Raw genomic sequence first — 23,214 nt, forward strand, 5'->3', positions numbered from 1 at the left:
TGTCCATGTGGAATACAAGTTGGGATTCCCGATCCCATCAAAATGCTGTTATTTTAGGGCGAAATAAATTAGGCAAATTCTATGTGAAATTGACAGTCAAAGGAAAGGTTTGACATTATACAGCAAATATGAAGTTCGTTATCTGTTCATATACTTTTAGTTTCCTCAAATTAATAAGATTTTCACAGTTAAGCTTTGCAGTTTGTTGTATTGTAGATCAGTGTGGTGCCATTCCAAACTGCTGTGTGTATACTTAAATGACAGACGCTAAGAGCGATATTTACACTTTAGATGTAATACCCCACCCAGGATTCTGTCTACATGTTAACTTCAAAGACAAACTGTTCCTCTCATTTTTTCCTCTCCCCTCCTATCCAGCCATCTACGTTTCTGTCTCCACCAGATGGCCTTTTTAATTCTGAAGTGTAAAGCCTGCCAGCCTCTTACACACTTCAAACCAGACTGTGCGAAGGAATTGGTTAGGGGGGTGTGTGTGTGTGTGGGGGGGGGGGGGGGGGGTAGCCAATGGGGGCTGCAGAAAATACAACAAAAGATAGCAGATGTGAGAGGCAGGGAAAAAAAGCGGAGGGAAATAAAGAGGGGGGGCTAGGTTTGAGGAAGACGGTATCCAGAGTGATTTTTTTTTTTATGACACTCATTTGCCCCAGGAGTGCAGCATTAATATGGTAATATCCCCCGCAGGCAACAGAAAGTGTTGAAGACTGGAGGTCATTTTCTGTACATGCTGCCATGAGTCTGGATGAGCAGGTTGGAGATCCCCAGTGGAATGACTTGGAGTCTTGCTAAGAGGAAGCACAGGAAATGGAAGTCAGGCTTCCCTAAAATCACATTTCCTGCTGACAAAGAGAGTGGTCCTGGGCTGGGGGTGGGACGGGCCGAGCTGGAGGTGGTCTGTAAATGGGAAAGAGGGCTCAAGAGTGCAAAACATATACATGCACATATTGCCAATCATAGATGGAAGATCAGGCTGGAAGAACCTGAAATTCTATATCAGCTTCTTAATATTCTATTGCTTATTGTCAAGGAAACTCTTATGGCCCAAACCCAATCTGACATTACTTAACTCTTTAGCTTCACGGTGTTCCAGGATGTCTGGAGGGGCGTTAATCTCGAGTGCATCATTTTGCTGCCAGATGAATGGATGAATATTATTCTGTCATTTCAAATTTCCCTCTGAAATTGCACCACTGACACCACACAGTGCCCAGGTTGCCTTTAGGCATCACTGACGCGTCCTGTAGTGTAACACTAAATGTCGTATCTTATTTCCCAGTACAATGTGTTGCTTTTGCAACCAGAAGCTTTTCTAAGGCAATCATTCTTCACCAAACAATTTTTTGATGAATTATTTTAAGTATAAAAGCTGGAAAAATGCAGGCACATCCATTCCAAAACAGGGATGGAACTGGTGGGCTGAAATAAATCAGGCAACAGAAACAAAAGGGAAAAAAGCTAACCGCTTGGATACTGTGGGCCTCCACTTTTACCTGCAGATTGATTCCTTCAGTTTTTCTCAGTCTGCAAATGGAAAACCTCTGTGTATGCTTCCTGTTTAGTTTTCAGCAGCTTGCTTTGTCTTTCGCACTTGACTTCGCCTCCTCTTCATCCTCTTTCTACCTGCAAAGGGGGAATCCCTCGCATGTGTTGAATGGTTCTTTGACTCCCAGCAGCCTCGTCCTGCTTCCATCATCAAACATTCATCCACTCCCTTGTCTCTCAGAGATCATTACTGCCAGGTTTATGGCTGGTCCGAGCACGGTGATAGATGTGCGGCGCTTGGTGTTGTTTCAGAGATTTGCGTTTTTTACAAACACAACAGATCGATGTCTGTTTTCCAGCAACTGGACTGGAGACTGGTGCTACTGGGGGAATTTTAAGTTTTAATCATTATTTTACATGAAATATGACAAAATGAGAAGTCACATTTAGCAATTTTGGGATCTTATGTAACTACAAATCCAGATCCCACAGCAGGATTTCTCAGTTAGCTTTTTCTTCAACTATATGAAAGTGTTATTGTATTCAGGCTAGGTTGCAAGATTAAGCAGTGGTTTATTTCAGAGGGTTATTATGTTTCCTTCTTGGTTCCTTGTTTTACTAATAAATCCTGAACGTGAACCTCAACATTTTATTTGGCTTGATTTAGCAACTCTTTCAAGCTTAAACTGAAATGGTAATCCAAGTTTTTTTTTTTTTTTTTAATGATTAGGACTAAATAATTACTCAATTATTCAGCATTCAGAGTTTCCTGTTTCTCAGTGTAGTATCATGCAGTGAAATTGTCAGTAGCCTGGTAACAAAACAGAAAATTAACAACTTTCATCACACTTTGATTCAAATACAGCTTCGTGATTGGTGCTTCGTACATGTCATCTTATTTTAGTCAACTAAGCACCACCCAATTCAAGCTGGCAAGAAGAATGCAAAGGCAACAGTCACAAATCAACCCCTAAATCATTTTGGTACAATGATTTGGGGGTTTGTTCATCAAGTCCCATTTTTAAAAGCCTTGACTTGAGCATTTTGGTCATCACTATCTTGGTTTTTGAAAAGGAAGGAGTGTATTTGAAATCAAGGATACTGAACAAAACTGCTCTATTAGCTGTCCACACTTTACATAATGAACACAAAGTTTAGTATTAAAAAGGCATCAAACTAGTGATTGAAACCATGAACTTATTGTGAGACTTTTTTCAGAGGTCATAAATCAAGTGGCAAACTAGTGAACAGCTGTTTTCGCATACACTTTTATACAATCAGTCATTTTGGACATTACATGCACATCTAAGGTACTTCTGCCTTGACTTTAGACTCCGAAGCTTAATCCATATTTTATGTACACTCTGTGACAGGAATGATGAAATCCTTTATGTGAAACAACCAACACAGGCCCAAGGACTCAGGCGCACTAGACTAAAAGTAGGATGGCAACTTTTTTGCAACTCATAAAAACTTTTAGTTACCGGGTGATCACACTGAATTCTTTTGCATTCAGCGGCTGATTGCAAGTAGTTGCATTGACCAGCTCGTCACTAAGAGATCAACTGTTCAACATCCTCAACTTCTGGGAATCTATTGTCATGAAAAGGTGATTGTGCAGGTCATCAATTATTAACAGCAGTCTGTCTTCTGGTGTGGTTCCTGCAAATTTCAAACATGCAGTAGTGCAGCTACTGTTTAATAAACCTGGCCTTGATCACACAATTTTAGCGAACTATAGGCCTGTTTCCAAGCTGCCTTTACTTTCCAAGGTTTTAGAGAAAATTGTTTTTAGTCAACTGAAAGATTTTCTAGATGATAATGGCATCTCTGAGGTTTCTCAGTCAGGTTTTAAAACCCTTCATAGCACAGATCTGCATTATTAAGGGTTTTTAATGACATCCTTCTGGCATTTGATTCTGGTAACCATGTTGTCCTTGTCCTGCTTGACCTAACTGCTGCTTTTGACACCGTAGACCACAATATTCTAATTTCTCGATTAAGTAATGTAGTAGATATTGGTGGCACTGCACTTAATTGGTTGAAGTCTTATTTGTCAGATCGAACTTTCTCTGTCAGCCTTCTCGGTTCCGAATCATCTTCTGCTCCTCTGTCATGCGGCGTCCCACAGGTCTCAATTTTAGGGCCACTACTGTTTTTACTGTATTTACTGCCTCTGGGTTCTATCCTTAGAAGGCATGGGGTCGCATTTCAAATTTAGTTGCCACTGAAGCAGAAGGATGGCATCTCCATAAAACCTCTCCTGCCTAGATGACATTAAAGCTTGGTTGGCTCTGAACTTTTTAAATTTTAATAAAAAGAAAACAGAGTTGTTGGTGTTTGGACCCAGTGGTCCCTGTGAGTCCTCCTCTGTAGATTTGGGACCCATGAAAGTTTATTTTAAACCTGTTGTTACTGATCTTGGTTTTAAGTTGGACAGTGATTTTAGATTGGACAACCAAATCAGAGCAGTGGTGAAGTCCAGTTTTTATCATTTAAGGCGACTGGCAAGAGTAAAATCTTTTCTTTCGAGGCAGCACCTTGAAGTAGTGATCCATGCTTTTATTTCTTCCCGCCTGGACTACTGTAATGCACTTTATGTGGGGGTCAGTCAGTCATTGCTCTCACGTCTGCAGCTGATTCAAAATGCTGCTGCACGACTCCTAACAGGAACTCGTAAAAGAGAGCATATAACCCCTGTCCTGGCCTCACTGCATTGGCTGCCTGTGTCTTTTAGAGTTCATTTTAAAATTCTTGTGTTTGTTTTTAAATGCTTTCACAGTCTTGCCCTCTCTGAGTTTCTTCATCTCCACACACCCTGTCGGTCTCTCAGGTCAGCTGACCAGCTGCTCCTGGAGGTACCGAGATCCAGGTGGGGACAGGGCCTTCTCTATCATGGCTCCAAAATTATGGGAATAATTTGCCCTTGCACGTTAGAGAGGCCCCTTCACTGTCCACTTTTAAATCACGTCTTAAAACCTACTTTTATTCTTTGGCTTTTAACCTCAGTGAGACTTAGTTTTCCGTTGACATGAAATTAGTTATTTAATTAATTATTTTATTTTTTCTTTCTTTTATTTGGCTTTTATTTATATCTTATGTAATTTTATTTTATGGTTCCAATGTACAGCACTTTGTGTCCGCTGTGGTTGTTTTAAAGTGCTTTATAAATAAAGGTGATTGATTGATTGATTGATTGATTGATTGATTGATTGATTGATTGATTGATTGATTGATTGATTGATTGATTGATTGATTGATTGATCTGGTGGGAGACTGTCGCCAGACAATCACAGTGCAACTTGGACCGACTGTCAGACTGGTTGCCAAAATCTACAAATAGCTGTCATCTAATTTATTAACATAGATTACCAACATTTTACAATCAGTCTGAGAACAACTGGTCCCGCGGAGCTGCTGCTTTACATTAAGTTACTAAAAGCAAATGAAGGTTGGCTGTTTTAATTAACATTAACACTGGGTCTGCAAACACTAATCAGCCATAATGTTAGGACATGCTTTCATCAGCAGAAACCAGGTGTCACCACTTGACACTTTAAGACACTTTCTTTTTATAGTAAATGTGCAGTATTAGAAGCAGAGCAAGGTCATTGGGCTGACCCCTTTCCACACTGACGTTTTTCCCACAGACACATACAGAGGTCTCTCTTAGACCACAGCAGAAACCAGACTCCTATTGCTTAATCCTCAAATACAAAGTATAATCCTGTTCAAGCAGAAGTCAGAATTTATTTTAGCACGAGTTGGAAGTAAAAGGACTGAACAGCTGTTCATTATGACTCACAATGGAAATTATTGGTGCAGCTGACCTAGGACTCACCTAGGAACCTCTCACATATGCCCAGCATCACTCCAGCAGTCACTTTTAATCTGAGTCACGCGCATCATTAATTACCTGGAAGCTCCTGTATGCTTTCACTGGAATCCATGTTTAAATATTTCTACTTCATCAGAAATCAGCTGATGGAACAATGCTTTGTTTTTTTGTTTTTTACTTAATGCTCTTTGTCCTTGTCATAAGTGAGAGTTCAGGGTTTCGTGTATTTTGCATTATCATATAGTGACTTGAGCTTCATTTTAATTTATGTCACACAGAAATGAAACTGTAGGTTTCCCCATTTATTGTAAAAATTGGAGCCAAGACCGCATTTCCGTCATTTCCTATCTTTCACGCTTACTCTGTCTTCACTGTGTGCAACGCAACTGCACCTTATTAAAACTGGTGCAGACGTACCATCTGATTACCAAATCTAAATCAGCAGATGAACTCCTATGTTAACACTGGTGCAGTGAGAAATTAAATATTTAACTAAACAGATGTATTGTAGAGACATAACATGATCAGTCTGTGGATCCCACCTGCATGTATGTGCGTATTTGCGTGATCAGATGGAAGGGTGAGCTATTAAGCTGTCCTTTCAATAGCACAGGCGTGTCGTCATGCTTGAATTTAATCACTTGTGGCTGGTAGCAAATGCAACTCGTGTGTATTGTAAAAGGTTTGAATGATGATGATGAAGTAACAAGACCGATGTCTCTTAACATGAAACTGAAATCTAGAAAGCAGGAGGGGTAAAGTTTAGTCACGCACCATTATTAATAACTTGGTAGTCAACCACACATTGGTACTAATGTTTACATAAGAGTAAGCTGGTTCGTGCACAGAGTTTTGGGTTCTCTGTGCATTTGAGTCTTTTTTTGTATCGTCTTTGTTCACGCTGCTATCTGCACTGCTCTGAGAAATGAAGGTAATTAGGGATCCCTATCCCTGTGCCGCACTGGCAGTGAGTCCCCGTTGTCATCAAGTGAAGAGTAACAGGTGAACCTGGCCGCACACAGGAGTGAGCTGTGTGGAGGGATCACTAGGTTAGACAGCCTTGCCCCTTTCTGCCACTTTTTGTTTCTGGATTCAGATGATGGCAGCAGAGCGTGTTCCTCTCCAGTCAGCCATGACCTGAATAATTTACAGTAATCAACATCTTCAGCCATGAGAGCATGAGCTCACATATTATTCCAGTTTTTTAGTCTTAGAGGAGCGTGCCTGCTGTAATTCTGTTATGTAAGAAATTCAGATACATGCATCTGATATATTAACAGTTGATCAAGCAGCCTAATAAGTATACCTTTTGGTTTAATCTAAATCTGGGGTTTGACTAAACTGAGGCATTAAAAATGAGCCATTTTTTTTCTTTCTTTCTTGTGTTTTATCTGCTGAACGTGCAGCCACACAGATGCCCCCTGGGAATAATCCACAGTGCATTTTGCCTGCTTTAATACCTTTCTCCAGTATTAAGGATGCAGCCTCAAACTGTTTGCACGGCTTTTGCATTTCTTCATATTCCCCATGAGTTTTGAAAATGCTTTTTAGACGCTTGTGGAACAAATAATTACACAGACACCCCATTTCTAGACACACACAGGGCATCACAAGTCTCGGCTGCTGAAGAATTAATATGAAAATGCCCAATTTAGTTCCAAAGTGAAACATTTGAGATAGCAATCCATTTTCCCGTGGAAGAGAGCCAGAGTCAAGTAAAAGCCTTTGCCTGGAAACAAAAGAAACAGCTCCTTTGTGCAGATCATATTCTTCTTACATGTAACTAATGTCAATCAAGTTTTTGTCTCACTTTGAAGTCACACGGGAGATCAACCCAGTGAGGGAGATGGTGGATGTTGCCGTGTAGTAGTTACTGCATCGCCTGTTTAGTAATTTTTTCAGCAGCCTCGCTCATTTATCATTCTTTTACTGCTTATGGTTATGCCCGGAGCCAGAGATGCAAACAAAAATCAGGTCAAAATGATGATAAGCATCGAGATAATATCTCCAGAAATGAATGCCTATCCACATGTGTAGCCTGCTGCATTAAAGGGTGTAAAACCACAGTCTTGTCAGCATCATAAGAATAATTTTGTCAACCATACAAAGTCAAAACGCGACTTAAGCGCCTTCCTTACAAAACAACTCGTTTAACTTCAGAAAAATGCACTTTGGAGGCTTTCAACGCACAAAAAAATCCCAGAAAATAAGAAAGGGGGGAAAAGAAACACATTTTCTTACCTGCCAACGGTTCCTCAGTTTCCAGCGCTACCGTGCAGTGGATCCTCGGTGCAGACTAAACGCATATCCTTCGCGCCACTGTTGGAGTTTTTCTTTTTAAAGCCTAAAGCAAGTGTGTTTGCAAACTACAGAGGAGCTGGGGAGCAGGGTGGATGAAGGAGGTGAGCGTAGCTGCCTGAAGTTTGAGCCGCGTGCCAGGCAGCTGTCCGTGGTGCTGAAAATAATAATAATAACGCCACACACACAGCACAAAGAGTCGCCGGATTCCTGGAGGAGCGATTCCTGCAAACAGCGGTTCAAAAGTCACAGCTCCTAAACGCGCTTGAAATAAATGCAAGTGAAGCCCACATCACTGCGTTGAGCGAGAGAGGGTTCTCTCTCTGTTTGAGCGTCAAGTGTGAGAGAGATTAATAAGACGGCGTGCATTAAAGGTGTTGTTTATCCTGGTGGGATGCCAGTTTATCGACTTGGCGCCCTGAGAACCGACACAAAGTTTAAATTCTACCTGTTACTCGACTGGCAAAATCCCCCATAGCTGGCAACGAGACACATATGTGTATATATATATATATATATATGTTGTTTTCGTTGTTTTTTACATCAGCTGATGAACGCGCTCGCTGCGGATATGACCACAGCAACCTGGGAGAACTCTCAGAAGGTTTTTCGCACTTGAACAAAGACGCAGTTGCTCCACGCAGGAGCAGTCTTGGATATAGCAGTCTGCCTCGTCGCAACTCTGTGCCAAATTATGTCATTTAGAGCCCAATGAACCGACTGCGTGGCTTCCTGCAGACGCGAACTGACGGACTGTGGATGTCAGTGGAGAGAAGCTTTAAAGAATCGCCCGCTGTTTAGTTCAAATGTGCGGGGGGGGGGTTGATTATCTCCAGATGTGATCATTTTAATTTGGGATCGGCAAACAAGTTGTGACACGGCGCGAGATGAGTGTGAGGTCAGTCCCAGATGGCAGGCCGATGCGTTTCAAGGGACGTGCGCTTGGAGAGGGGATGTGCTGGGACCCCCCCTCCTTCCTGTCAAAAGCAGCTTCGCACACGCAGTCGTGGGCTTCTAAATTTGTATGTTGAGACTTCACATCGTCTCTCTCTTTCTCTCTTTCAGTGTAATGAGATTAATAATTAACTTCATGGACAGGCAATAATCTCCGCGCCCTCGAACGCTGTGTGACACCCATGTGGGTTTCACAATTAATTAAATCAGTTGTTGACCCAGTGTGTCATCGCACTCTTTTCCTCACCGATTTTTATTTTTGCCTTTGGACCACGGCTGGGGTGCCAGAGTTGATCCTGAAAGTGCAACACACATGTGGTGAGGGCATCTGTCCCCGCAGACTGGTCACGCACAAGACACCGATCTCATTTTTTTTTCTCGTCAGAAAAAGATAATATTACTAAAGGCTGGCGTGGTTTGTGCGTTTTCTGGTCAATAGATAAGGTTATATTTCTGCTTGAGACTTGCAAGGCAATCGAGGACAAAGTGAAGGAAAAAACACGGTTATAATGAACCCTCCAACAAAAGTGGCCCTTGGTTAGATTGCGTGCTTGATTTGTGGGAATCACTGTATCAGACCAAAAGATCAGCGCTGTGTTGATGGTGGTTGTTCAGTAACACTCAGGTGTCACATCTTCATCTTCTGCCATCATCTACTGTTCATTTATTAGGATTTCCTGAGAGTTTAAGGAGCCAGACCAATATTACATTTTGGGGATAACATTTGTAATAGAATAACTTTAATAGATTAGCTGTTGCGCATTCTTAGAGTCACTTTTTATTATTTAAAGATCTGTTAAAAATGAACACAGTACATTTCTGCAACAACAGGGTTTAGAAATAACACTGATGTCATAATAAAGTTAACACTTATGAGATTTTTGCAGAGTATCAGTATAGATGTTAAGGGTCCAATAAACATGGAAGGCAGCTTAAATAAAAGATTTCATTTCTGCCTAACACCATTGTGGAGCTCCATATCTCTAAAAAGCCAAAGCGCATCTGAACATTAGATATGCCAAATGTGAAGCAGAGTTTTTAGAAGAACTGGCTATTTTGGTACATCAGGGTACCCATGTGTACCCATTTGAAATTTCTCAAGTCTCTTTCTGTCTGCTATGGTGACGTCAAAGCATGTGGAATATTTTTGAAACTGCAAATATGCTATTGAAGTATTGCTGCTAGCACATACTCTGCTGTGTTACTGTGGTAATCATGTGACTGACGTGCAGACTGAGTTGTAATTCATTGGGTTTAACAAAAGTATTATTTAGGATTTGCAGCCATTTTTATAAATAATCCTCTATTTTCAGAGGCTCAGAAGTCATTTAAAGATTGAATGACAGTTTCATTGCCAGGTTAGTGTACCAGAAGGGTTAACAGTTTAAGATCAACACATGGAAGCAACTCTAGATCTTTTATCTGCTTAATTTGTTGTGAAATACTGTAGAAACAGACCTCGCCTGGCCATGAAAATGCTTGTCAGACAACTGTACAGTTACTTTTGAACATGCAAATATAGAGGTTATGTACAAAAATGGCTGTAATTCCTAAATAATACTTTGTAAAACTCTTTGAAGTGAAGCTGAAGGACTGTATTGCAGTCAGTCTGGATTGTTTTATATCCAACCCACTGTCGGTGGTGGTGTATGGGGGCTTCTTCTTCTTTGGCCGTTCCCTTTAGGGGTCGACACGGCAGATCATCTGCATCCTCCTCTGTGGCACCAACCCCATGCACGTCCTCCTTCACTTCTCTTCCTCCTGCTGGCAAACCATCTCACCTTGCTTCTACTGGCTTTTATTCTTCTCTCCAGAGCATACCTCCACCTTTCCATAGCCTCTTCCACCTGCTCCCAAAATACGTATCACTGTCCAAATACTCCAACTGCAAGTCAAATGCAAAGAAGAGTGTAGCTGTGAAATCCTTCTTCAGTGGACTTTGGTGTCTACACATCTAATTTGGCTTGCATTCCTAACAAGCCCTAAATACATTTTTCTTTATTCAATTAAGTCAATATCCTCAACACTAACAGCACGACCAGGCACATGAAAGGCTTTTCTCTCTCTCTCTCTGGTTAATGGCGTATTACTCAGTAAAATTACCATGGTTACAATGGCGCTGGATTGGAAACAAAACATTAACACTTATAGGTCATGATGCTCATTAAGAACCGCAGGCTAAAGAACAAGTATGTCCATCAAACTTCAGTAGTCAGCTGGAGCCTATTCTTCCTGTTGTTTTGTGCACACAGCTGATTAAATAAATTGTAGAACAAATGCCAAACCACTCAGTCAAATGTTGACCCGATCGATGCAGCGCCGGCATTTGGATAAACAACATTTTGTGAGACTAATCTTAAGTGTTTATGCTTTCCAAATGTATCTACATTTGTATTATTTTATGCATTCTGATTAAACAGTTTCCCAGTTTCCCAGTCCTAAGGGTGCTGGGGAAATTGCTCACTTAAAAAAAACAACCCTTAAAGCAGTGCATTGTTTAACTCACCCAGCACTGAAAAACTGATGTTATGGGCTATTTTGTACCATTTCTCTTTTATGCTTCTTATGAATTCACATGTAATCCCCACAAAGCAATCGTTACATCATAAAGTCGTGAAACTTCAGAGAAAGCTTTGACTGCCACACACACTTTGTTACCTTCCTGCATCCCTGTTGGGAAACGCACAAAAAAATATAGATAAAAGCAGCAGAGCGGAGGCCATTTTTGCTGTTCTTCTCAAACTAACATTTCTTTGAAAATTTTATTACACACAGGAAGACATACAATGCATCATACATCATATCCGACGTCAACCTACAAACATGTTACATCTAGTTTCAGATAATAGGTGAATTTTGTCTACAACAACATAAATGTAAATGAAATGTGGCAGAACAAACTGCCCACAGAAAATGAACAATACGTTAAAATAATTCAATTAACCTTTTTTTGCAGAGTGACAATAAAATATTCTGTACACCTTTCAGGGGGAAAGCTTACAAATATGTTTGAACTTTAATCTAAATCTTAGTCCTGGTGACCCGGAGGCATTGATGATGTTACTTTAATAATCTTTTTCTCCACCTCAGCTTTTAGAATTTCCCCTCGTATAAAATAACACAATGAAACAGCACCATGAACATCTCTACAGCAGCGGCAATGCCTGCACTTTTTCACCCAGTCGTTACATCACAACACCAAAGTCGGGTAATGCGCACAAACGCGTGACACAAATTTCCTCAGGACTTGACCTTGAGAGTGGGGTTGCAATATCACCTGTCACATATGGGCAAAACAACATATACTTTCTGATGATCCATGATAGTTGGTAACTCTGTTTCCCCCTTGCTTTTAATCCTTAATCTTAAACTGAAAGGTTACTTCTAATCTGAAAGGGAATTAAAGTGATCCAAACAGGATTACAATTAAAATGAAATATCTAATTAAATCTCCCATTTGTTGTGTGTATGTTTGTATAGGCAGAGATACAGGATCGGGATTTTTTTTTCTTTTTTCTTTTGAACTGAGATTAGAGCATAACAGAAAGTACAGGCTTCAAAAAGAGATTTAGAAGGCGCGGAAATACGGCATGTTGGTCATTACATTAACGGCTTTAGATCCATCAACAAGATTACATGACAGATAACCAGCAACAGCACAGCTGAGAAGCTCTCCAGCATGCCAGTGTTACGTGGCTACACCCCTTATCTCCTCAGCATCCTCCCTACTCCTCTCCTTCCCCTAAGTGCTCCTTCTTCTCAGCCGCAAGTTCAGCTCCTTCTCTAGCTCCGCCTTCACCTTCAGGAGTGTCCTCCTCTTCCCCATATTCCTTCTTCACCCTCTCTTCACCTTCCCCCAGCTCCTCCTGATCCATGTCAAGCTCTTCAAAGGAGGAGCCACTGCCCACTGAGTCATTAGAGCCTCTGTCGCTATGGTCCCTGTATTTAAGGTCTTCGCTGGCATCTAAAACGTCTCTCAGGGGCAGTGAGGAAGCCATGGAAGCGGCTGTGGAAACAGCCAGGGACGTCTCTCTGCTGTCCCAGGGCACGCCACCGCTTACTGAGCTCACATCACTGTGGGAATCTGCACCTGCATCAATGCAAAAAAACAAAACAAAACAAAAAAAAACAGAAGAAATTGATCAAATTGGCTGTGAGAAAATGGGTCATGCACAACTAATTAACAAAATAAAATCATTGGAGGAAAGGCAGGAAAGCTCACGTAGACTAAAACTGAAAGATTGATTTTACAGGTGAACAGAGGAAGTCTGTACTAAATATTTTGTTAATTCAGCAAGGTGGTGTTCTGATACTCTGTAGCGATGTGAAAACTTCAGTGGCTGAACAAAGTCATTAGGATTCATCCTCCGGGACATTGCTGCAGATATTCAAATAATGGTGGCAAGGCAGAGACTATTACTTACACAAAGCACGCAAGAAAGAAACAATGGGAACAGCTACGGAAAATAGTAGTTACTGCATGTATATATCTGTAGCCAACTTCACAATCGGTTGTCATATCTCGTGACTTTATGATCCATGGCAACACTGCGAATATGGTTAAAAAGCATCATCTTCTCAATGTTGGTTGGGTAATTAACATTAACAATATGCTTAGTATTGAAGCTCATCAAAAATGATGCAAGGATGTGAAGATATGGGTATATGCACTTACATACTCCTCCATCCTTTGATCACAGATTAGAAATGTAACGTTGGCTTCATGAAACCTAAAAGTGCTCACCGCTTAAAATTCAGCAGATGTAGCTCAGTCAACTTTAACTAATCAGATGAGCTCAGAGGGACCAAAATATTATTGAGAGACATTATTTATACAAAAGTCACAGACCAGCCATTTACATGTTGGCATTACTTGCATGAAATTGTGTAATGGACTATAATTTGCAGAGAGGGATATTCTTGCTGTGCATATTGCATATCTGTAATCACAAAGAATGTCCATTAACCTGATTGATGGAGATTTTCTCACCCACATGATCAGCTTACTAATGCTCTCTGTCTAAACCTGATTCTAATTGCCCTTTGATCTATGATTCACTGTGACCCAATAACCACTTATTGTCCCTGATGAATGTTATTCATTGGAGTTTTTGTGCGAGCGATTTGGAAGGTTATTGCTGTACTGTGTAGGTGGACCAAAAAAAATCTGCATTATTTAGGAGAAATTTAAAAACTAAAACTTACAGGAAGGTTTAAATACAACATGTTCAAGGTTCACGGAAAGAAAAATACTCTGCATGGGCCAAAGATGTAAGCAGAGACACATGAAAGATATAAAGCTTTTTCTGCTTAGCCTCTCTAAAATTACAAATGAAAACTGGCATTAGGGCAAGAAATGTGAGAAGAACATCACACCTCCCACCTACAGAAGAAATATTACTCAGTGATCTTTCCGCAGTTGGTCTTCTCGAAGATACTTCAAAGAAGTGGAGGAAAAGCCCATGTGACGATAACTTTTAAAAAGGCTCCCTGTATAAAGCTGTGATCACATGCTGAATTAATGTGTTGAAGTTTGATTTTATACATATATGCATTACTGCGCAAAAGTCTTGAGCCACTCCTCATTTCTTTATATTTTCCTTCTAAGGAGCCAGACTTCATTTTAATTATTTTAAAGTGGTGTTGAGAAAAGGTTCTCCAGGCTTTCTGAAGGTCTTTGAAAGTTTTTCTTTGGACGTTGGATGCTTGTTCGCTTGTTTTCAGTTCAGTCCTTGTACCTGACCAGTATCAAAGAGGATGCTTTTTTGTTTGTTAACCCACTTGATCTATGAATCATTAACCATAAAAGTGCCAAACTAAAGGGATGAACCACTGTTGTGTCTACACATAACAGACATCTTGGCAAAGAAAAGAAAAAAAATACATTGTTAGGCAACTAACAGCTTGTCACAAAAACAGTTCATTTGATTTCATTTCTTTGGTTGAATCAACAAAATTTCCAAAGATAAATCCGTTTGATAAGTATAAAATTAGACTTTTGCACCAACAAGGTAATTCACAAATAATTTTTAACTAAAAAACTTGGCATATTTCAGCACGGTGTGCAGTGTGTCTTTTAAAACGTTGAGAAAAGTAAACAGTTGGAGGGCAAAAGAAAAAAGAGCAGGTTTAAAACCTACAGCAGATGAATAACACCTGAAAGTAATGTCCTTACGAAACAGGAAGAAATCCTGCAAAGACCTGACAGAAGAGATTCAGCTGATCCATCTGCTACTCGCTGAAGCTCCTCTCAAATTCTGATGAGGATTCTTAAGGAAGGGATACGGGGAGAAAAGGTTGAGGTATGACAAATTATACAAGAATTCGACTGAAAATCAGTGGCACGAGGTTTTATGGAGTGATGTATCCAAATCTAATTGTTTTGGTTCAGATAAGTGGAGAGGTAAAACAGTGTGTTTCTACAGCCATCTGTAGAACACAGTGGAGACTCTGTCATGGCTTAAGCTGCATTTCAGTCAGTGGTGTTGGGGATCTAGTTAAAACTGGTGGACTTACAAACATATTGTGATACTATCTTAAAAGGTTTCATTTTTCAGCATTTAATTGATTCCAAACACACTATCAGTACAGTAAAATCAGACCTGGGTAGAAAAGCAAAGAGTGGTACACTAGCAGTCATGGATTGGCCTCCCCAGAGCTCAGACCGCAACATTATTGAAGCAGTGTGGGATCATCTTGACAGAGAACGGAATAAAATGCAGGCAACATCCAAAGAAAAGCTTTGAATGTCCTCCTGGAGCCTGGTGAGCTATTCCTGAAGACTACTTAAAGAAATGATAAGAAATCTTGCCTAAAGGTGTTCAGACTGTCTTAAAGAATATAGGTGGTCACACCAAGTTTGACTCTCAAGCTTGTCTATTTTTGCGTCTGGACTTCTTTAAGTTGCTTGAAGACGTCTCATCTGAGAAGCTTCTTCAGTTCAGAACTGAAGAAGCTTCTCAGATGAGAGATGAAACGTCTTCAAGCAACTTAAAGATGTCCAAATGCTTTTCTTTCCAAGCTCCTTAGACTACAATGACCTGGATGACTGAGAACCTTCACAGACTTAAATTGTTTCTGCAAAGTAGAAGGACAGCCTTAAAATGAAATGTGTTTGACAAATAAAACCGAATCTGACTTGACTATCCCATTAGACACTAAAACACTTTTATCCACATCATTGTCTTTCTGCCTTCACACTCCAAATGAATCTCATCCACACATCTAAGTGTGTCTGCACTAAATCTATCATCAGGGACCCAAACACAATAAACAGGGAGTCTCCAAGCTGCTCTGTGAGGTTCACCATTTCTTTTTATTTGAATCCCAACAATCCTATTATCACATCCAGCAGATCTGATCTTGTCTGGAGTGTAAAATATTACATATGGAAGTCCATTTAGGTCATTATAATAACTATTTATGAGCCTGTTGATTAGCTAGCATGTCCAAACACACCCGATGGGAACAGTCTTGGGTGGCACAGAAAGTGGTTATTTGACACGGTGGTGCTGCTTCAAAATGCATATAAACGGGTTAATGTAGTGATCCATAGTCTATTTCATTTGTGTGTTGCAGTGAAAAGATTGTTCCAAAGATTCATTTTACAATATAAGGTTTTACAGGAAATAATGGGTCTATTTAGGGTAATTGGGTGGACAGCCCCCCAAGGAAAAACCTCAACATACTGGACAACTTTCACCCTTCACTACAACTGCAAGCAAGTCCTGAAATTGCTAGTGTGGTTGAAGCCTGTGAAAGTCTTTTAGGTAACATTTGCCTAAATTAGTTGTTAAATTGGGCCCATTGGGATTATTAGCAGAGAATCAAGGTCTTGTTCTTCAAACTGTTTGAAAAAGAGAAGAGGATTTTTAAGGAGGTAATTAGACACAGACAGGGCTTCCTTAGTGCTTGGATAAGCAGAGTGGATTGCGAGAAGAGTGCGAAAAGGAATGCATAAACATACATTAAGAAGTGATACACTTAATGGATCATCATATTTACAGATGAGAGCCAAAGAGAACAAGCGTTTTAAGGAAGCTCATCATAAAAAACACACTTACACTGTGTTTAATGAAACTTCTTAATTTGGATTGTTTGGTTGTATTTGTTGTTTGCTTCAGTGTGCAGTAATATCATAGTAAAATGTCTTTTCATTCTTAAAGTAAACAGTGTACAGCCCTGATGTACAGTTAATGTTGTCAAATATATTAATGAGCAGAGCTGGGCCGCATATATAATATATATTACAGATGGTCAATCGCCATTAAATTGGTATCGGCTTACATATAGTGTGTCTGCTCTAATTGCCACTCAAGACACACTCCCCAGCCACTTCATGAGTTGCACTGGTTTGAACCCTTTTTTGGCATGTGACAAATCCCCTGTTTAACCACATCCCAAAGGTGCTCTACTAGACTGAGATGTGGTGACTGTTGAGGTCATCTAACTACAGTTAGATGAGCTTTGGCGTGTTATCCTGCTGGAAGCAACCATCAGAAGGTGGGTACACTGTGGTCATAAAGCAATGGACATGCTCTGCAACAATACTCAGGTAGGCTGTGGTGTTTAAATGATTCTCAGTTGGTACTGCAGGGTTCAAAGTGTGAAAAGAAAATACTCCCCATAGCACTGCATCACCAGGAGCATGCTGAACTACAGATACAAAATTCTGACCCTGCCACCTTAACTACAACCCTGCCAATAGAAAAAGGACTTCTTTAATCAAAGGCAAATACTCACTCATTCAGAATATTTGGGGGACTTTTCATTTATCTGTTATCTAAAGAAAACTGATTTGACCTCAGTGTTGGAGATTCCTCATGATCTACCTATAAATAGCCTTTTGTGATATCCAAATGATGCTCTAAAATGTTTTAAGCACTGGGCACGTCTTGGCATTCTGAGTAATGGACATTTAATAAAGATAGATTCTGTTTTTCACAGTGACGATTTATGGACGCTAATTCAAAACCACAGATCACAGCCAAGAAGGAAAACTGCCAAGAAGTGGGTAAAAAAACATTTCTCTGACGGAAGAAACGGTATTCAAAGGCATTCAACAAATATTTCCACAGAAACTGATTTCCAAGCCAATTTTCACAAGTATGAAAAAGCAGAACACACAACTCTCTGATAAAAGAAACTCTTCAAAATAAAATAAATAAATAAAAAATCCACCTCTCTGCAAACTCCACTTATCGTTTCGTTTCTACTACACACAGTAGCTAAGCATTGTTAGCAGTGTCAGCATTGTTCTGAATGATTAAAAAGGCTCTGCGTGTTAAATGTGGAGCATAAAAAGAAATATCACATCTTTCCAAAAAAAAGTGTTTAAAGTGAATGTGACAAATGTTTATACACAATCTTCTGTTGTACCACTTAGTAAGACCAATGTTTATCGAACTGTCTTTGAATAGTTTGTGAACAGTATAAACTGATGTGATAAATCATCGTTAGACTGGTACCACAGCAGTTGAAATACTACAACAAAAGAATAGTTTGAAACTAGGGCTGGGCCATATTATACCGTTCACGGTAATACCGGTATAATGTTAGGCAACGATAGGAAAATGAAATATCGCGATAGAATATGAGTAAAACGCGCATGCGCAGTGCCTTTGTTTTCATACGCACATGGGCGATTGTTGAGTGAAACAGATGAACCAGAATTGGTTTGTAAAAATGGTGCGACTTCAGTGATGTGGAACTGGTTTGGTGTTTGTCCGTCAGATACACAACAAAGCACATTTTTTTGCAGAACATGCAAGCGGCCGTCGTTATTGTCGTATTTGTCGGACTAAGATGCTCTTAAATCTGGGAGTAATCTGGGTCCTAAACTCAGTACACTTCAGGTCAAACAAACACTGCAGCATCACTGAGAGTTAACTGTCTAAATTCTTTCATCTTTAATAAAACGATCAGCATTGCTGCTTTACCAGGTGTAACAATTCAGTTTAACTTCCAGGCATCCATGAAAACAAAATTTATTACATTTAACGGAGTTAGAAGTTAGCAGGAAGCTAGCGGAAGTTAGCTCGCTAGTTTTGCTAGTTACCTAAGCATGATATAGCATGTTCTGACTGAGAGATTTCTGAAAAAAATCAAACGTACAGCTCTGCTATCACTTCCAACATAAATGAAGGCAGGAAACTAAACAGCAGTGACGTTTGTAGGGTTACTGAAGTTGGGCTAGCTGGTATATAATGATGTGCTACGTGATCGCTAGCGACACAGCTATGTTAGCATAACATAAACAGTGAAGCTGGAGGATGAACACTAAGGTTCCTCATGGTTAGAGACAAATGCAATCGCATGGCAGGATGCTGTAAATGGACCAAACGTCAGTCAGGAGAACAACTGAGATAATCCATCCACAATACAAGGCTAGTCATTAATATACTGCAACAACATGGGAATAGAGCAGCTGCCAGAGAATTCAACATCAATGAATCAATGGTACAGAAGTGGAGGAAGCAAGAAGAATGAGTTTAATAAAGTTTGATTTATCTAACTGCTTTGTTTAGCTCAATGTGCCTTATGGTCCAAAAAATACGTACTGCACACTACAGTTTAATGTTGCAAAGCACCTCTTTTTAACTTCAGTGGATATTATATATGGTTATGCTCAGGATATGTCAGCCCATTTCTACTGGAAATGCCTTTTGGTTAAACTTTCAGCAAGGAATTTGCATTTGCACTGTTACATTTTTATAAAGCTTTAATGTACATAAAAACCAGCTTCTTGTTTAAGTGAAAATTAATGGAAGGTTGTCTTTTTGCGCTAGTAATGTTGTGGAGTATTTTGTCTCACATCAATTATATCGTCAGTTATATCGTTATCGCAAATTTTCAAATGTATATCGTGATAAATATTTTTGGCCATATCGCCCTGCTCTATTTGAAACTTCGACAAACGCTTTTGTTTTCAATAATGTAATGTTTGCAGGCAGCCAGAGGAGAATCCAGTAAGTCACTGTATAAGGAAACGGTTAGAGGCAATAATTCTCCCTAAAATCTACCCTTTTGTGTTTATTCACCCAAAAACAGCCATTGCACTGACCACCTTGCTGTTGGCTAGCTTTGAGCTTTGCACAATGGACACACCACTCGTCTGTGTGGAGTGAGTCTGTTTGTCTTCTGATCTTAGAGCCTAACAGAGACTCATAATATCTTTTATTTTGCTCCAGCCTCTCTCTTTGATTTTTTTAAGCTTAAGCTAAAATATTTTTATACAGACACATCTTTAAGTAAATTCACATGTAGATGTGTCCTTTCATTGACATTGTATTATAGCTGTGTCATCTCTACTTAAAAAAAGGAAACTTTTACATTTCTATTTGGAGACATGTTCATTAGTAATATTAGTTATGATGGGGACATCTTTGGAAAGAGCAAGGCTAGCTGTCTATTCCCTACTTCTAGTCTTCATGGTAAGCCAAACTAATTAACTCTTGGCTACGGCTCCAGACCGAGCACACAGCCACAATGGTCTGCTGGATTAACGCAGACACGGCGTCACGACGAATTAACAAAAGATTTGGAGACCAGTGAGTGAATGCATAAAAAGTAAGAGTGTGCAACGTTGCAAAATCACTTTCTCCTCATGTGATTAAGACAAGTGGCAGATCGAATTAATTTGATCTGAATTAACGTATTTAAATGCTTTCTGGCACTTTAGTTCTTTCTTATTTACTTTCTCATTTGTTAGGGAAGCAATAATCAAAACTTTGTCTCGGTCTGATGATGCTGACAAACTCATTTAAAGTTGTGAATAGCTCTGACTCAGTTTGCTCTTGCCTCTCAGAATGTGAGAGTCTCCACAGCGGATAAAGCTGCTGTGTATGGAGAGTGGTCTTCACCTCTGTCATGTAATGACGCTTTATTTTAAAGGTGGCTGCCAACTAACCATGGTCAGAACATGTTAGGCCTTCTTCCATATACGTCTCTGAAATTTAAGCTGTGCTTACAAGGGATGTCACATGATCTATTCTTAAGGCACCTGATTTAAATCAACCCATCCCCACTCACTCTGTCCCCACAGAGCAACACCATTTTTGTTCTCCGGAGATTTGTACGCTGATTAAGTCAATACGGCTCTGAGACCAGCCCACAGGTCAGCTGTGATTCAAAGAGTAATGGCAGCATGGAAGACATCGCGCTTGAAGGCACATACTTGTAATGACAGAGCAATTACAGAGTCTCAGATATCACCCGTCCTCTGTGATCCAGGGGGAGAGAGGAGTCAGCGCAGTGGCAGACAAAATAAAAGTTGTTACACATTTTCTCTTTGTTTGTTTTTAACTGACACAAGCTGTAGGATCAACAGAGTAAAAATGAATGCTTGGTAAGACTGAAATTGGACGACAGCAGTATAACCACATGATGGCTCCTTTTTCACGTGGCATTTGGTTGTCCCTGATTTTTTTTAAAGCTGCTTTCACACATCATTGACTCATCAGGCTAACCACCTCATTGTGGCTAAAACCACTGGCCACATGGTGAGGTTTGCTCTATTGTCACATAATCCGAGAATAGCAGAATATAGCTGCACATCAGCGCAGTCCGGTGATACTTTAAACCACAGGAATCGGTTAAGTTATGTTTAGTTACCTTACTACTCTCTTACGCTCAACTACAAACTCCTTATAAAATGTACGCATCAAACGAATTAAGAAAACACCTGAATCACATATCAGATCTCAATGAATGACACATTAAAAGTTGAAAATCTTTACTGATATACATTTTGTAATTGAGAACAGCAGGTGAAAACCGAAAGCATCAATTCTTTGACGGCTAGATTTTAAAAAAGATAAATAAATAAATCACACAAAAAATCTAAACTAAAGTTGTTCCGCTCTGAAAACTTAATTTTGAATCAGACAAATTGACAGCTCTTTCTTCTTGTTTGAGAAATCTTTTTGATGCTGTCACTAATTGCCTCCGGGGAGGCTGACAGTATCCGAGGATGTGTAAAATCTTTACCTGTAATGTCGGTTCCTCTATCGTCGTCCGAGTCCTCTTCCTTCACATCTGTTCTGACCTCCTCTTTCATTTCTGGTACAAAGAAGTCCGTCTGACGAGACAGCGGAACCATATAGTTGATGACATCCGAACTGTAGATCTCAATAGTTGGGAATGCACAAAGCTTCCTCTCCTATTAAAATGGAAAAAGAAAAAAGACACAAAACAGGAAGTGAGATTTACCTTATAATATCCTATTACCCTTGCAAAGATAGGCGCGTTCGTTCTGTAAAAACCACAAAGACACTGTCTAATGTCACCTTAATATTTGTGTAAACTTGTGCTTGTGTCTCTAATTGAGAAAGTGATAACCTTTCATAATTACACTGAGCTGGAAGAGGAAAAAGAAGGAAAACAAGCACACAGACAGCATGAAGTCTGACTAGCTTTGAGTTATGAGAAAGATCAGATCAACAGAGAGCAGACTATCTGCTTAAACGACTCACACAAGATAACAGAATTCTACATAATCATCTTCACAATGATCAAGTTCAAGTGATGCACAATCTCTTTAAACAAATAACATGCCCTTTTCTTCACAGTGCCAGTGGCACCGGGGTCACTGGTTCTCAAAATGTGATCCCCACTGGTGGGGAATAGAGCCACTGCAGCTGTGGCGTACACGGCCAGGGGAAAACTACAGATTTCTGATGGAGTCGAGCTAACTAACTAAAAAAACAGAACTGTGATTCTGTTTTTTATCTTTGGTGGTAGGATATGAACTTTTCTGCCTTATGTTGTCAGACATGCCTGAAAAAGTGTTTAGGAAGCAGTGATGCAAAGGCCCTCGTGTTTCATTTGCATGAAAAAGGTCTGAGCAGACTCAATTAACTTCAACACTGAGAGTAAAGGACATCTTCAGTTCTCACTGTACCCATCATGTTTTTCCAAGTTATTATTTTGCACTACAAAAGCTAAACACAAATTTAAAACACCCAAAGGCCTCATAAAACTGCTGGTTAAATCCTTTCTTTCAATGCTTCTCACATAAAACACGACAAAGAGCGTAGGGACCGAGGACCCGTGCTGAAGGAGTGTGATGAACACCTCAAACAAGCAGAAAACATTTCAAATATGCAGTTCAAAAGTGCCTTTGCTGATATAACACTATGTCTTTCACACATTAATATGTATATACTGTATCCCCTTCCATGTGAGTTCATTAAAGTTGCATTACCATCTACATCAGTGCGTCTACACTCTCCGCAAGAAGTATATGCAGTGAGTGGAGAGTTTATAAATATTATACTATATTTTCCTCTAAAGTGGACATTAGCCTTTCATAATTTTTCTTTATGCTTTCATATAGTTCTCAAGGGACTGCAGAGGAATGAGCTGTGTGATGAGCCATCAGAGCGCGGCAGAAGCAGAGGTGAGCTGCACAGGCTGGTCTCAGCTGTGATCGGCTGCAAAGTGACATATGAATGCTGGAATGCACAGACATGAACACAAGTCAATAAAAATCCCACGCAGTGTTTTTGCCCTTGATTTTATTTTTTTATTCCTTATGATTCATAAAAAAAGTTGCCTAGTTGTTCACTTATAATAGAGATCCGGCTAAGGGTAACACTCTGTAGCTACTAAAGAGAAGAGAGCTC

General features: G+C 39.9%; 2 protein-coding genes across 2 annotated transcripts in view; both read right to left on the bottom strand.

Annotated features, from left to right (window-relative positions):
* grm2a (glutamate receptor, metabotropic 2a) overlaps window positions 1-8,376 on the bottom strand; it is a 34,089-nt gene extending 25,713 nt beyond the window's left edge. Inside the window, exon 1 of the mRNA XM_026167971.1 lies at window positions 7,580-8,376. The gene's annotated coding sequence lies outside the window, so the exon portion shown is untranslated. The remainder of the gene's footprint in view (window positions 1-7,579) is intronic.
* A 3,686-nt stretch (window positions 8,377-12,062) lies between these two features.
* tex264a (testis expressed 264, ER-phagy receptor a) overlaps window positions 12,063-23,214 on the bottom strand; it is a 75,121-nt gene continuing 63,969 nt past the window's right edge. The window contains exons 3-4 of the mRNA XM_026167974.1: window positions 21,578-21,749; window positions 12,063-12,680 (exon numbers count right to left, since the gene is read on the bottom strand). Coding sequence (XP_026023759.1) covers window positions 12,316-12,680; window positions 21,578-21,749 — 537 coding nt within the window. The 3' untranslated portion in view covers window positions 12,063-12,315. The remainder of the gene's footprint in view (window positions 12,681-21,577; window positions 21,750-23,214) is intronic.

The sequence above is a fragment of the Astatotilapia calliptera genome, chromosome 5 (assembly GCF_900246225.1).
Source record: "Astatotilapia calliptera chromosome 5, fAstCal1.2, whole genome shotgun sequence".
NCBI classification, from domain to species: domain Eukaryota; kingdom Metazoa; phylum Chordata; class Actinopteri; order Cichliformes; family Cichlidae; genus Astatotilapia; species Astatotilapia calliptera.